General features: G+C 40.3%; 1 protein-coding gene across 2 annotated transcripts; it reads right to left on the reverse strand.

Annotated features, from left to right (window-relative positions):
• Positions 1 to 3,436: 3,436 nt before the first annotated feature.
• Mmp27 (matrix metallopeptidase 27) lies at positions 3,437 to 14,824 on the reverse strand. 2 transcript variants are annotated; one of them, XM_028763398.1, is made up of 10 exons: positions 14,681 to 14,809; positions 13,930 to 14,168; positions 12,628 to 12,776; positions 12,421 to 12,552; positions 9,595 to 9,756; positions 9,300 to 9,420; positions 6,692 to 6,822; positions 5,868 to 6,027; positions 5,040 to 5,143; positions 3,437 to 3,691 (listed from the first exon to the last, which is right to left on the reverse strand). In XM_028763398.1, exons 1-10 carry the CDS (start codon positions 14,780 to 14,782, stop codon positions 3,456 to 3,458), a joined length of 1,536 nt encoding a protein of 511 aa, XP_028619231.1. In that variant the 5' UTR covers positions 14,783 to 14,809; the 3' UTR covers positions 3,437 to 3,455. The 2 variants fall into 2 exon arrangements, with proteins under 2 accessions (XP_028619231.1, XP_028619230.1); XM_028763397.1 differs by having other exon boundaries at positions 3,456 to 3,691; positions 9,300 to 9,416; positions 9,591 to 9,756; positions 14,681 to 14,824.
• Between the last annotated feature and the right edge of the window lie 553 nt (positions 14,825 to 15,377).

Raw genomic sequence — 15,377 nt, forward strand, 5'->3', positions numbered from 1 at the left:
AAAGTGTATTCTTTTGTGTTTGGGTGATACATTCTGTGAATATTTTAGAGCCAGTTGGTTCATAGCATCAGTTACACAAGCATTTTTCTGTTTAGTTTTTGTCTGAATGATGTGTCTATCAGTGAGATTCCAGTATTGAAGTCCTCTACTATCAGTGTGTGAGGGTCAGTATGTGACTTAAGATATAGTAGAGTTTCCTTTACGAACTTGAGTGGCTTTATGTTTGGTGTTTAGATATTAAGAATGAAAATGTCCTCTTGGTGCAATTTTCCTTTGATGACTATGTAGCGTCCTTCTCTGTCTCTTCTGATCAGTTTTGGTTTGAAGTCTGTTTTGTCAACTATTAAAATGGCTATACCAGCTTGCTTCAAGTTCATTTACTTGAAATATCTTTTCCATCCTTTTACCATGAGATGATGTCTATCCTTGATGTTAAGGTGTATTTTTTGGAGGTAGCAGGAGGATAGAATTGTTTGAATTCAGTATTATAGTCTGTGTCTTTTTATTGAGGAATTGAGGCCATAGATATTGAGAGTCATTGAGGAGCAGTATTTATTGATTCCTTTTGCTTTATTATAATGGTGTGGGTTTCCCTCTCATTTGATTTCCTGGTCTTAGATAACTTATTCCTTTTGCTTTCTAGGATGTGGTAACCTGATTGGATTGAGATTTTTCTATTAGCTCCTTCTGTAGAGTTGGATTCATAGATAGACACTGATTAAATTTCGTTTTATTTTGGAATTATTTTCTTTATTTATTGTGATTCAAAGTTTTGGTGGGTATAGTAATTGGGATGACATCTGTGGTCTTAGTGTTTTCAGAATATCTATTCAGGCCTTCTGGTTGTTAGAGTTTCCATTAAGAAGTCAGATGTAATTCTAATAGGTCTGCCTTTATTTGTCCTTCTTGCTAAAACTTTTAATATTCTTTCTTTGTTTTGTACATTTGGTGTTTTGATTCTTATGTGGTCAGGGGACTTTCTTTCTGGTCCAGTGTGTTCTGTAAATTTCTTGTACTCTGGTTGTTATCGCTTACTTTAGGCTACGGAAATTTTCTTCTGTGATTTTGTTGAAAATATTTTCTGTGCCTTCAACCTGGGCTTTTTCTTATTCCTCTATAGCCATTATTATAAATTTGGTGTTTTCATAGTGTTTCACATCTCCTGGATACTTTGTGTCTGGATTTTTTAAATTATATTTAACTGAGGTATCCATTTTTCTACATTGTCTTCATTACCGGAAGGTCTCTCTTTCTTGTCTTATATTCTGTTGCTGAGGCTTACCTCTGAGGTTTTTGTTTGATTTTTCAAATCTTTCATTTCCAGTTTTATATCAGTTTTGACTTTTCTTAAGTGATCTATTTCTACTTTCTGTCATTAGTTGTTTCTGTTTTTCATTCCACTATTTGTTTGTGTTTTCATAGACTTCATTAAGGGATTTATTTTTATATATTTTTAAGGTCCTTGGACATATATTAACTATTTTGACGTCTAGTGCTTTGACTGTATTGTAGTTCTCAGGGCCAGCTGCAGTAGGTTGCTGTGCTCTGGTGCAGACATATATTGTCTTGATGCTGATGACTGTGCATTTGGATTTAGGATGATTGTGATTGTACGTGTTGATATGTGGTCTTGTTTTTGCCAGAAATGAAAAGTGGAAGAAAATTTTGAGGATAAATGCATTTCCTACTTTATTGATTAAATTTATCATTGTAAGCCAGAAAAAAGTGAGCCAAAATTGAGCAGGTCTGAAGGTTTAAATCAGATCTGGTTTTCTGGTTATGGAAGCAATAAACCGTGAGAGAACCACACATTGGAGTCAACTAGAACACTTCTCTGCTCTGGAAACTGTCCTCCTCAAACTCTAAGACTCATTGCTGTATCTTGTTTCTGGTGTTTCTTTTTTCTTTTCTTTTTCTTTTTTTTTTCATCTTTTATAGGTTAGACTCAAAGTCATTTGAATCAGTAACAAGTGAATTCTTATTTCTGTAAGACTTTGGATAGATTACTGTATAGTAAGTAGATAGAGAACTAAAGCTTACGATGTTTTGACCAGCAAGCTAAAGATAGTTTTTAGCATTTCCCCAGCCTCTTCTGTCCACACCCAGTATCTGAAGAATCTACTCATGCTAAACAGTGGAAAGGTTATGATAAGTTTCTCTTTTTGCTTTCAAGCTAGAGAAAACCCAAACATGTCTTTAGGAATTAATTTTTCTTCTGTTTGACTTGCTCAGATCTGTTGAGAAAACAACCACTGTCACCATAGCCTTCTTCATGCTTGCTTCAAAGGCTGTTTCTTTTCATACCTACTCACAGGGGACAAAAAAAGTGCCAGATTGTCTATACGTATTTTTTTCTCATTTGATACATTCTCAGTATATCAGCCTAACAGAAACAACTTTAACTGATAACCTTCCAACTTCTGGGTGAGAAAATTTATTCAGAGCTTCGCTATGTATGTTACCTTGAGGATAGAAGAATAAAGCCTAATGTCATGAGTTTACTAACTCAGTGAATGCTTGGTGGGACCAAGAGGAAATAAACTTTTTATCTGCAGACTCAGATGATGCCCACACATCTTGAGCACAGTGTCAGATCTATATTTCTTATATATGAGATTAATGTGGACAAAACTCAATTTCATATTATGTAAGAGTAGTTAAGTACTTTGGGCAATTTGTGGACATCTAGGGGGAACATTTCTTTCCTACTCTATGTAGACCCTTAATTGTTAGGGACTTGCCTTAAGTGTAACATACTTATCTTATCCAAGTTCTCAGCCTACTTCTGGGAGGTGAAATGGCTTATTTGATGGGTGAGTCCAGTGTCCTCATAGGGACAAAGGATGCAGTTTACTGGGCTTCTCAACTGGGCCTCAGAGGACTAAACAAAATGAAGTGCTAATGACTGGATTCAGAATTGTCTTTATTGTTTATTTTTAAGACATGTTTTACTTTTCCAAGTTTGCAAAGCATTAATTAGGCTCAAAATAAGTGAGAAATCTTTGTCATATTTAAAACCCAGTTAGAAGAATCAGATACTTAAGTGATCTCTGAGTGTGGTAGGCAGGCCCTGGCTCTCAAGCTAGATTTCAGCTAGTTACTGGTTACCCAGCTGATACGTAGTAGTATTGAGAACTTGATGTTAAAGAATGTGGCTTAACTATTTTACTTTTTTCATTTTATTTTAAATATATAGCTGTTTGCTTGCATGTATATTTCTGTGCACCATGTTTGGTGCATAGAGGCCCTCAGAGGCCAGAGAGGGCGTCAGATTTCTCTGGGCCTGGAGTTACAAAGAGTTATGGACTGCCATATGAGTGCTGAGAATCACACCTGGGTCCTCTGAAAGAGCAGCCAGTGCTCTTAACCACTGGGTCATCTCTACCACTCTTGAGTCTTTCTGAGGCAGAGTTCAGATTAAAAGATTTGTTTTGATTTATTTGTGGCATTTATTGTTAATTGTATGTTTTTGTCAGCACATGAACAATACTGAAAATGAGCAAGCTTACACTTTTATGATGTAATATCACTGTACCAATTGAATGTGCTTTTCCTTCGATACTGACATTGAATGACGAGTTTAATGGTTCATTACACATGAACCAAGTATTGGTTTTCATCACTTGGGTGATATTTTTCACCTTCATGTTGTACTCAAATTGCCTTGACCCACGGAAGAAATAGAAGAACCCTAGAAGCAGAGACGACTGGTTAGTTACCTTGCATAATGCTAACTTTTCCCCTGTGTCTTAATTTTATGAATATAGAATCAATACCATTGTAAAGAAAAAAAAAGATACTGTAGAATTGCAGAGCCATAGTTTGCTTTTGTCCCACTCCATGGGAATCACTTAGGAAAAAGCCAAGCACAAGTGTCAAAGGGTCTCTGACTGTGGTAGGCAGGCCCTGGCTCTCAAGCTAGATTTCAACAAGACATCGTAAGGGGAAAAGAAGGGCCCTCTAGGCCTTTCCTTGTACTCACTACCCTCATTTCTATAGATGTGCAAAAGGTTTATCTACTTCATGTTTAGGGGTTCTGTTTAGATACCATGAAGATAATCATTGCTGCACTCAAATGTTTTTTAAAAATTATCATTATTAGTGTGTGTGTGTGTGTGTGTGTGTGTGTGTGTACAGATGCGTGCCATACCATGGTGTGTGTGGCGGTTAGAGGACAATTTTGTGGATTTGGTTTTTCTCCATCTTGCTTTACATGAGAAACAGTGATTAAATTTGGGTCATTGACATGTACTGCTGGCACCTTTACCCAGTGAACCATCTCACCAGTCCTCAAAACGATTGTTTTTAGACTATAAGTTATTTGATGGCCCAAGCCACTGTGTTTGAAAGTCTAGTATCTGGACTTTGTGTATTAAATTGCCTAAGGTTCTGGGGTGAGGATGTAGCTCAGTGGCAGAACATTTGCCTAGGACAAGAAGAGCTCTCAGTTCATCGCTCATTATAGCTAAGAACTCCAAACTAAACAAAACCCCAACCAACTACTCAACCAACCAACCAACCAACCAATCAACCAACCAGCCAATCAACCAACCAAAAGCCAATTACTAAACAGTCTTTTAAAATCTCCTGGGTCTTATCATAATCCCTCTACCTCAGATACTTGAAGTACATAGTTTTTTCATAAATAAACTCCAAACTATGTATCTTAAACTGTATATGTATATATTATGAATGCATATAATATATACTATGTATGTATATGTCTCTATATATGTTTGGGAATCATTCATCTTGTGAATTTAGTTATCTTTTACACAGTAGGGGCTCTTTTAGGAACTATTTTAAGTCAGTGGTGATTAAAATTAATTTTGGTACTTTCTACATAGATTTGAAATAGCATCTCAGAGTCAGTTCAGTAGTTCTTGGCTCAGTTTGGGAATGTCTACAGGGGTAATGTCTGTCAACCAGTGTATGTACTTGAGAATGGTAACACTATACTAAAATCAAACGTTTACCTTTTGTGCTGTTCTTTCTTATAGTCTCCCAAGCACCCACACAGCAGAGGTATTGGCACTCACCACTATGTTGGAAGACAGCGTCCACACGCAGGCGAATTCCTGGGAAGCGCTTCATTATCCTCTGTGGGAATCCCCTGTCCATTGCTTGTGTCATCTCATCATACCTGTGTGCAAAGATTTCAAAGGCTTCTTTCTGCTTGATGTCTGTTTGGTGAGCTTAATTTTTCTGCTGCCCAGTTTAGAGTCAAGCAGCATTGTGGGAAGTGAGCAAGCCTGGCAGAGAGAAACATCTAATAGGACCAATGATAAAAACATGGTAGAGATTATGTTATTGTAGTGTTGTAGTGCTGTAGTGTGTGTGTATGTGTGTGCACGCACTCAGATGCCACTGTACCTGACTTTGACACAGTTCTGGGAATTAATTTAGGTTCTCACAATTGTAAGGTACATGGTTTATTGATTGAGCCTCCTTTCCAGTCTCTACTTACCATTTCCTAAAAACAATAAGAAAAAAATCACAAGTGGGCAGAGATGTAGTTTTTTGGACAAGGACCAACAAAATAATCAAAGAAGGTCACAGTATATCTGTCATAGTAGTTCTTCCTGAAGAACTGTTAAATTGCCTTGTACCTCTTCTAGATTCTGACTGGCTATGCTTCTTCCATTGACAATTTGGTTGGTATCAATATTGTTAGTATTTTTTCTTGTTTTTATTTAAGTTGGACATAGATTATTGGACTCATTCAAACATCTTAGTTTGCTAAGTGTCATACACTGGAGATTGCCTTCAACACAAGCCACTGGGAGATAATAGATTTGTTTTGTTTTGTCTATGTTGCGGTAATGTTGCCATGGGTGCCTCCCTCCCTAATTAAACAATAGAGTTACCTCCAGCACCAGATGCCAACAAAAAAGAAGGTTTTCCTTGTATCATGATCGCAGACGGCTGCATCAATTTTCTTCACACGTCTTGGAAACCCGAGTGTGTGGATGGATTTGGGGTAATTGGGCAAGACAGAATACCCCTTGATCACCCAGAAATTCTCATCTAGAGAGAGAAAGGGACATCTTTAGATGTCTTCTGCTCTGTATCTTACAGGGAGGAAGAGATGACTCGGGAAGTTTGAAAATAACGGGATGCTTGGGTCCTCTCAGCTCCCAGCCCAGTGATCTCACACCTCTATTGTGTTTCTTTCTTGTTCTATTTCTTTTTATTTGCTAAGTATAATAATCCTATAAAAGGGAATATATGTGAGAAAGGTTGTTTTGGAAAAAAGAATGGACTTCTATAGTTTTAAGAAACTATTTATTTTTGTGAATGGCCATTTTGTCTGCATGTGTGTCTGTATACCATGTATACATGTGCCCACGTAGGCCTTGAAGAGAGCATCAAATTTCCTAGAGCAATTTTCAGCCTCCATGTGGATGCTGGGAATTGAACTCAGGTCCTCTGGAAGAGCAGCCAGTGCTCTTGACTGTTGACCAGCTCTCAGCTTTTATAGTTTTTATCACAAAAATTCCTTTTAGTGAATTTGGGGTGTTAGACATTGTCACAGCCATAGAGAGAAACCTATCTCGTGTCATTTATGAGGGGAACTTAAATTAGGGAAGAAACCCTATCACAAAACTCATGATTAAGATTGTATTTTACAGAAATACCCATTGTCCTTTTAGAAAAGAGGAGCAAGAGGAGCCATGACCAGCAAATTTACCTTTAAAAACAAGGACCTCATCTCTGGGACTTTCATAGGCAGCTTGAAGATCAGCTGGCAGAGATGGCCAGAAGGAATCAATAAACTCAAACTCAGCACCAGCAATATCAGAGTAGATCCTCCATAAGTGCCTGCATTAAACACAAAACACTTCATAGATGGTATCCTGGCGTCTGTGTCCATCAGCATGCTTCAGTCTTATGTTTGTGGTATGTGGTATGCATGCATGTGTGCCTGCATATTCATATGTGGGGTACACATGTGAATGCGTGTGTGTACTTATGTGTGGAGGTTGCAGGCTGACCTTGGGGGTTTTCTTTGATTGTTCTCTACTTTGTTTCTTGAGGAAGAGTCTCTTGCTGATGATGTACTGATACATGCTCAGCAGCTGGCTTTCTAGGTGGGTAGAAGACCTGAATTTTAGTATATGCAGATTTCCAGGGTATAAATAATTTCAACATGAATAGTTTCAAGCAAATGTAAACTGATGTGAAAAATTCCTCGAAGTTTAACAATAGGATCCTGAAGTCTGCTATAAATTGACTTTAATACACTCTTGGGATTAGTGTTCATTTGACCAAGAAGTCATTGAAAGTAGACTTTCTGTTAATTTAAATCTGCTTTAAGTTTTTTTTTTGTTTTTGTTTTTGTTTTATTTTTGAGACAAAATTTCTCTGTGTAATCCTGGCTGTCTTGGAACTTGCTCTGTAGACCAGGCTGTCTTGAAACTCAGAGATCTGCTTGTCTTTGCATCCCAAGTGCAGGGAATAAAAGCACATACCACCATCCAGCTATATTTGCTTTAAATATTTAAAACTAATTTACCAAACAATTAAGTGATGTGTACATCTAGTAAAATATTTAAATAGCATGTGCGTTGTAAAATGTGAACGGCACATGTTCTCACAGAGACCAGGACCTCCTGCTTACCCTGAGTTCCTTTGAAAAGAAAAATCTTCATAAGAAGTTGGAGTGTCTAGGAGTGGTATAGCTGGATCCTCAGGTAATGCTATGTCCAATTTTCTGAGGAACCGCCACACTGATTTCCAAAGTGGTTGCACCATCTTGCAGTCCCACCAACAATGGAGGAGTGTTCCTCTTTCTCCACACCCTCGCCAGCATCTACTATCACCTGAGTTTTTAATCTTAGCCATTCTGACTGGTGTAAGATGGAATCTCAGGGTTGTTTTGATTTGCATTTCCCTGATGACTAAGGACACTGAACATTTCTTTAGGTGCTTCTCGGCCATTCGAGTTTCTTCCGTTGAAAATTCTTTGTTAAGCTCTATACCCCATTTTTTAATAGGGTTATTTGGTTGTCTGGAGTCTAATTTCTTGAGTTCTTTGTATATATTGGATATTAGCCTCCTATCAGATGTAGGATTGGTAAAGGTCTTTTCCCAATTTGTTGGTTGTCGTTTTGTCCTATTGACAGTGTCCTTTGCCTTACAGAAACTGCAATTTTATGAAGTCCCATTTGTCAATTCTTGATCTTAGAGCATTTGCCATTGGTGTTCATATACCCAGAAGATGCTCGAACATATAACAAGGACATATGCTCAACTATGTTCATAGCAGCCTTATTTATAATAGCCAGGAGTTGGAAAGAACCCAGATGTCCTTCAACTGAGGAATGGATTCAAAAAATGTGGTATATTTACACAATGGAGTATTACTCAGCTATTAAAAACAATGAATTCGAGAGGTTCCTAGGTAAATGGATGCAACTAGAAATCATCATCCTGAGTGAGGTAAGCCAATCACAAAAGAACACACATGGTATTCACTCACTGATTATCGGATATTAGCCCAGAACCTTGAAATGCCCAAGATGCAACTCACAGGCCACATGAAGCTCATAAAGAAGGAAGACCAAGTGGGGGTGATTCAGTTCTTCTTAGAAGGAGCAACAAAATACTCAAGGGAGCAAATATGGAGACAAAGTGAGGGACAGAAACTGAAGGAGGGGCCATTTGAAAACCTTTCCACATGAGTATCCATCCCATGTGCAGTCACCAAAGGTAGATGCTGATGTGGAAGTCAGGAAGTGCATGCTGATAAGAGCCTGATATGGATGTCTCCTCAGAGGCCTTCAAGAGTCTGACATATTCAGAGGCAGATGCTCACAACTAGCCATTGAACTGATCATGGGGTTCTCAATGGAGGAGTTAGAGTGAGGACTGAAGGAGCTGAAAGGGTTTGTGGCACCATGAGGAGAGCAACAATACCAACCAACCACAGCTCCCAGGGTCTAAACCACCAGCCTGGGAGCACTTAGGGAGGGATCCAGGGCTTCAGCTGAATATGTAAGAGAGGAGGGCCCTGCTGGGCATAGGTGGGAGAGGAGATCCTTGACCTCATGAAGCCTGGATGCCCCAGGGGATGGGAATTTGAGGGTGGGAAAGTGGGAGTGGGGGGGTAGGTAGGGGTTACATCCACAGAGAAGAAGGAGGAGGGGTAAGGGGATAGGGAGTTCCCAGGTGGGTGGGGGATGGGGTAAGGGGACAACATATGAAATGTAAATAAAATATCCAATAAAAAAAATTAAAAAAAGAACATGGAAGAAGAAAAAAAAAAAGAAGTTGGAGTGTCAAGGGAATAGGTTTACCTGCCTTTAAAGAATATGACTTCCCTGCGGAAGGTAGTGATAGCATCAAAAGTCAAGTTGGGGTCGCAGGCGTGGGGTTCAGGGTTTCCATTTGGCTTGGTGGGTACCTTAGGTGGTCTTCCTTCAGTAAGAAAAGAAAGACTATTCAGAAGGTACAGGAACTGTGTCCTCACCAGAGTCTTACCTAAGCACATGTTTGCTTCAGAGTAATATTTCAGGAAGCAACCCTCTCAATTTCCTCTCTGCAAAGCTTTTTGGTTAGTTACCGTGCATGCAGCTCCACAATGTCACTCACCATAGATGGACTGGATTCCATCAATATCATCCTGAGAAAGTGGGTATTTGCTAGGATCCAGGGAGATGTAATTGGGGAACATTAAGGCTGTTTGATCATTGGAGTGGGAGAGCCCCAGAGAGTGACCAAATTCATGAGCAGCCACGAGAAACAAGTTGAAACCTTGATAAAAGCAGAAAACATGGCTGTGAGTTGATGAAGAAATGTAGCCCAGGAGACAGATGGCTTGAGACCACTTCCTCAGAAATGAGTAGTCTTATTCAGCTGGCATGGAAGCACATACTTTTATTTCTAGGATCAAGGAGGCAGAGGCAGACAGAGCTCTTTGAATTCAAGGCCAGCTTGGTCTACACATGTGTTCCAGGCCAGCCAAGTTTACATGGTGAGATTCTGTCTTAGAAACAAAACACACAGACAAACAAAAGAAATGGGTTGTATTATCTTAAGAAATGGAGTCACCAGTTTAAGAGATTCTTGGCTGGATATGATCACCCTTATGTTCTTCTGTGGTCCTCCACCAACTGGACAATAAAACCCTAGCTTCTTTCCCTAGCCCTAAACAATCTAGTTTTTACCTTTTTTTTTAGCCATGCATACCTTTGCACAGCCCTCTGGTCTTTCTTCTCAGTCTTGTGACTTCTCTCATATGCCCTGAGATGGCCACTTCAAAACACCTTCAGTTCTTATCTGAACTAAGTTCTTCCTATACCAGTCGTTAGACTTCCTTTCCTTTTATTTTTTTTTCTTTTGAGACAGCATCTAATGTATCTTTGGTTGGCCTCAAACCCACTGCATAGCTGAGGGTGATCTTTGTCTCCCAGTCCTTCAGTCTCAACCTCCCATGTGGTAGGATTACAGGGTTGGACGACCACACTCAGTTTATTCCATCCTGGGGATTGAACTCAGAGCTTATGCACACCAGGAAAAACTCTTTCTACTGAACTTCATCTCCAGCCCAGTGGATTCTTTTCTACTGCTCAGTCAGGGTGTGCTCTCTACAGCTCTCGTCCACTCCAAAGCGATATAGTACAGTGGACAGAGAGCTACAGTAACAGATGACAACTCTTTGAACTGTTGGCCTGTGCAGAACTTAGTTGAAGGCTATATTGATTGTATTCCTTGGGAAACAGCCTTGATAGACTTGGATTCCAACTCTGGCCTCTTTAAGAATTCATCTCACACATTGTCTTCAGTAGAGGTCTTGAAGCAATGCACGGAGTAGCAATTAACATTAATTAGCTAAGGACAGTTAGATGGAGAAATCTTCCATTTCTGCTTCTGGATATGAAAGTGAAGCCTGTGGAAGAGAGCTTGCCAATCCCGAGTTTGGCAAGTGCTTAGGCTATTTATACAATTGACTTAGCACATATACACTGGCTTTTGATCAAAATGGAAACCAAGGAAATAGTGGTCATTCTGCAGTAGAAGATACACATAGAAGAGTTCACCCCACCTCTCAGTTTTCTGAGTGCAATGTTCCTCCTTCACCCATGTCTGTAATGCTAACTCATGTGACACTGGCCACAGCTCATCCTGGATTTCCACTACTGCCCGAAGCTCAGCCAGCACTGACCTCTTCATCTGTTTCAGTAGCACTTGGGAGAAAAAGTGCTTCCTGTGGATAGAGCAATCGGGACGTGTCTGCAGACACTAAAACTGACCCAAGTAGAAATGGAGTCAGAAATGATCTGTAGCCATGTGTGCTGCCCATCAGGAAGACCATGACCTTTACTTCCCTGGGATCAGGAAGGCCATGACCTTTACTTCCCTGGGATCTTGGAGGCCATGACCTATATACTTCCCTGGGATCAGGAAGGCTGTGACCTGTACTATCCTGGGACCATGGAGGCCAGATCTCCAGCCCAAATTGTTGAGTTAGTGATAGGGACAAAGGATAGTGAAAGGCAGAAGGTTACTGAGCCTTCTCCTTTGCTTAATACACACAGCATTATTGTAGTGAAGTTTGGATATTTTGTTTAAAAAGTAACAGTATACTGAAGCTGGAGAGATTGGTTAGCATTTAAGGAACATCTATTGTTCCAAAGGATATGAGTTAAGTTCCCAGGACTCACAAACTCTTATTCCAGGGGATCTGATGTCCTCTTCTGGCCTCTGAAGTCATCAAGAATACATGTCTTATGCAGGCATACATGCAAGCAAAATATTTATCCAGATATAAACCCAAACAAAACATGTTAGTGCTGCTCAGGCCCATCAGAGAAATAATATCGACTTAGTTACCTTAAAGGACAAGATCAATAGGAACTAGGGTCTAATAATTTGCAGATGAGGGGAGGTGGTTAGTAGGGAAAGTCTATGCTTTCAAATTGATCTTTATGAACCACAAACCCACAAACTATTCCTTAACCCCAGGCTAAAAACCACCAGCCCTCTTAAGTCTTCTTTCAATCTTCACGTTACAGATGACTACAGCCATTGATTCAGTGGACAGCCTTGTGCTGAGTGTGGGGGTTAAAGCATCACACAGGATTACAGAGGCTGCAAGGCTGGAACTTTTGAGCATACCTTTGGGACGCATATAACATGTCTTACATAGCTTTGTGTACACAGTGGACAGACAGGTACCGTGTTAACGAGTACATAGGCAAATGACAAACACTGTTCTCAGACCAGGACTACTAACATGTGAGAGCTTCATGTGAAGACTACCAGTGCACAGTCACTGTTAATGGTTGTTAGTCACCCTGCTAGTGTGATCCAAGAATATAGAACATTATGTAAGAAACTAGGGAATTTGAATGTGGAAGGCAGATGATATTTTTTTTAGATCAATGCAATTTTCTTACAGTGAAAATTAGCCTTTACCTTCCCCATCCCTGGCTGTCCATGTTTCATCTTCGTCAAAGTGTGTGTCACCACCTAGACCCAGACCAGGAGGAAAAGCATGGCCGAGGACACCCAGAGGACCATCAAAGTGACGAGGACACCAGCCATGGACTGAAAGACAATTGATGGAGAGAGAGGTCAGCTCTCTGTGATCTTAGAAGTCACTCCCCCCAATGCAAGCCTTACCTCTTGTCCTGAATGCTATCATTATATCTGCAACCCCCTTGGATATCCTGGTGAACATCAGTGGAGTGACCTTGCTCCAAACTTGTAGAGCTTTCTGAATAGCCTCATCCACATCAGCTGGAGTCATATCGGGAGTGTAGTTCATTATTCTGAAAAATTGGCAACATTACAGGAACTGTGGATATGGTAGTTTACTAGTCACGGGCTGTAGTAACTTGTAGCATTGCACTGTATTCTAGCTTTATTTAAATGAGACAGTTTTATAACCCAACTCGGAGTTTCCTTTCTCGTGCTGCAATAAAACACTTTGGCAGAATGCAACTTAGAGGAGGAAAGGGTTTGTTTGGTTTATACTTCCAGGTCACAATTCATTACTGAGGGGCTTAGGCAGGAACCCAAAACACGATGGAAGAACACTGTTTGTTGGCTCACTCTCAGGTTTATGCCTAGCTAGTTTTCACCTAGGTTCACACCTAGGTTGTGTATGTCCCTGAGGGTTTGTATGTGTACTACATGTGTGTAGGGACCTGCAGAAGTCAGAAGAGGGAATGCAATCCCGTTGAACTGGAGTGTCACATGGTTGCAAGCTGTCATGTGAGTACTGGGAATCAAACTTGACTTGCAAGAGTGTACAGTTCTTAGCTGATTAGTCATTTCCTTAACCCCTTAGCTAACTTTCTTTTTTACTTTTTCATTAAATCTCTTGTAGCTCCTTAACCTTAAATAGCCGAGTGTACATTGTGATACTGGGACCCGCCTAAGGTCTGAGATTTGATAGCTCTAAAACACACACACACACACACACACACACACACACACCCCACACACACCTCAAGCACCGCCCCCCCCCACATGCATGCATACTCAGATGCACGCACGCATGCACACACACACACACACACACACACACACACACACACACACACACTCCTCCTCCCCCACACTCACATCCTTCCTATTTTTTTGCACACCTCATTATGTCTCCAGAGCATTGGAGCAGATGGCAGTGCTTCCTGTCCTGAGCTCACATGGGAGAAGAGAACCTAGAGATTGGAAGCTATCTGCTGGAGCCGGTGTCCTCTGCAGCACTAGCTACAGGCCACAGGTTTCGATTGAGTTTCTCTGTGGTTAGGGTGGCAGCTGTAATACTGCCCACAGCACAGGTCTAACATGGGGGTGAGATCTATGGAACCCACAAAGTGCCATGCACTGTGGATGTGCCAGTTAGGTATGCCATCATTTTGGTTGCCTCTTGGAGATTAATTATTTGGGTTAGTTCATGTAAGCTGGTAGAAACATTACCTGTATGTAAGGTTGTATTTTCTCCACCCAGGGAGTGTGTAGCCATACTGCCCCACGTCTGGAACCCCACACCTGGGCACCTTCATGATCTCAAGAGTGTCTGAATCCAGTTTTCCGGTCACTGTTAATCCAAAAAATGCCTGCATTTCCCGAAGTTTTCCATCTAAGAGACTCCTGTTCTTGTTTTGGACAAGATGACTCCCTTCTATTTCAAGAGAGTAGAACTGGTTGAGATATGCCTGTCAGGAAAGACAAAAAGGACACAGGGTTCAGGAGTGCAAGTGTTATCCTCAAATGAAACAAAGTGGCCTGAAGGCTTCTTTGGCAGCAGGAAGGATAAGAAGGAAGTAAAGTGTTGCAAGGGGATGAGAAAGGCAAGATGCCAAGGGCAGAGGAAGGCGCCCCCCATCTGTTCTTTGATGCTAGGGACCAGTTGGTTTATGAGTGACCAACCACACACCCATACAACAACTAAGGGCAGCCACTTGGCTTTTTAAGTACAGACACGGTCTACATATTCTTACTGTTCCTTTCATCTTGGTATGCTCCTGAAATTCTCGGAGACATCAGAGATGCTTATCTATTTTGCAAACTCATGCAATTTAACCTTAGACTTAGACACATGGAAAAGATCTCATTCTTCTGAGAAACTCTGGAACTCTGCAGGAATGTGCTGTCTTTAAAGTCCTGAGAGAAGCTATAAAAGGCACATTTTATTGCTTGTTGCTTTTAGCATGCATTGAGATCCTACCTGGGCCAGTTGATTGTTCTCCTCATTTTTGTCCTTTCTGTCTGGAGGCAAAGCAGAGGAAAGTGTTATAAAATTAACTATCAGAGGCAGAAGGCGCTTCATTCCCGTCTCTTCAGTTAAAGCTTGTTCTTGTTTACAGGGCATTTAGAAAGTTGACAGTGAGACGTGGCATTAAGTAATCACTTAATTAATAACAGCAAAGCACACTTGCCATGAAGTGTCTCATGACTTCTTTTTCCCCTTAGATAAACTTGAATTTTGCAATCAGAGTCGGTGATTGTTTATCTGGCATATCTCTCACTTTCGAGTGCTTACAATCGCAAGGCTCCCAAGTTAGTCTCCTCTTCTCAAAACTTTTCAACATATAAGTTGTTATGAGTTTTGAAATACTTTTCTTTGGCAGGAAACACTAGCATATCTTGTTAGTGTGATGGGAAGAGACAGTGGAATCAGGTATTAGTTTAAGTTAAGTATTGTGTTACCGAGCCTGGCTTCTATATGAGTTCTGCCCACTGAGCCACCTCTGAGCCTCTGTATCTTTGTTAGGAGTACTGGCTAGTTAAATCTGAGTAATTGTTTGCTATTATTATTTATTATAGTATTATATTTGAATGTTTTTTGTAATGTCTTTTTTATGTGATGACATTAAACATTCTTTCTAAAAAAATATTTATTTGTTTGTTTTTTTTTTCCCTGT

Source organism: Grammomys surdaster, unplaced genomic scaffold (assembly GCF_004785775.1).
Source record: "Grammomys surdaster isolate TR1022 unplaced genomic scaffold, NIH_TR_1.0 138, whole genome shotgun sequence".
NCBI lineage: Eukaryota > Metazoa > Chordata > Mammalia > Rodentia > Muridae > Grammomys > Grammomys surdaster.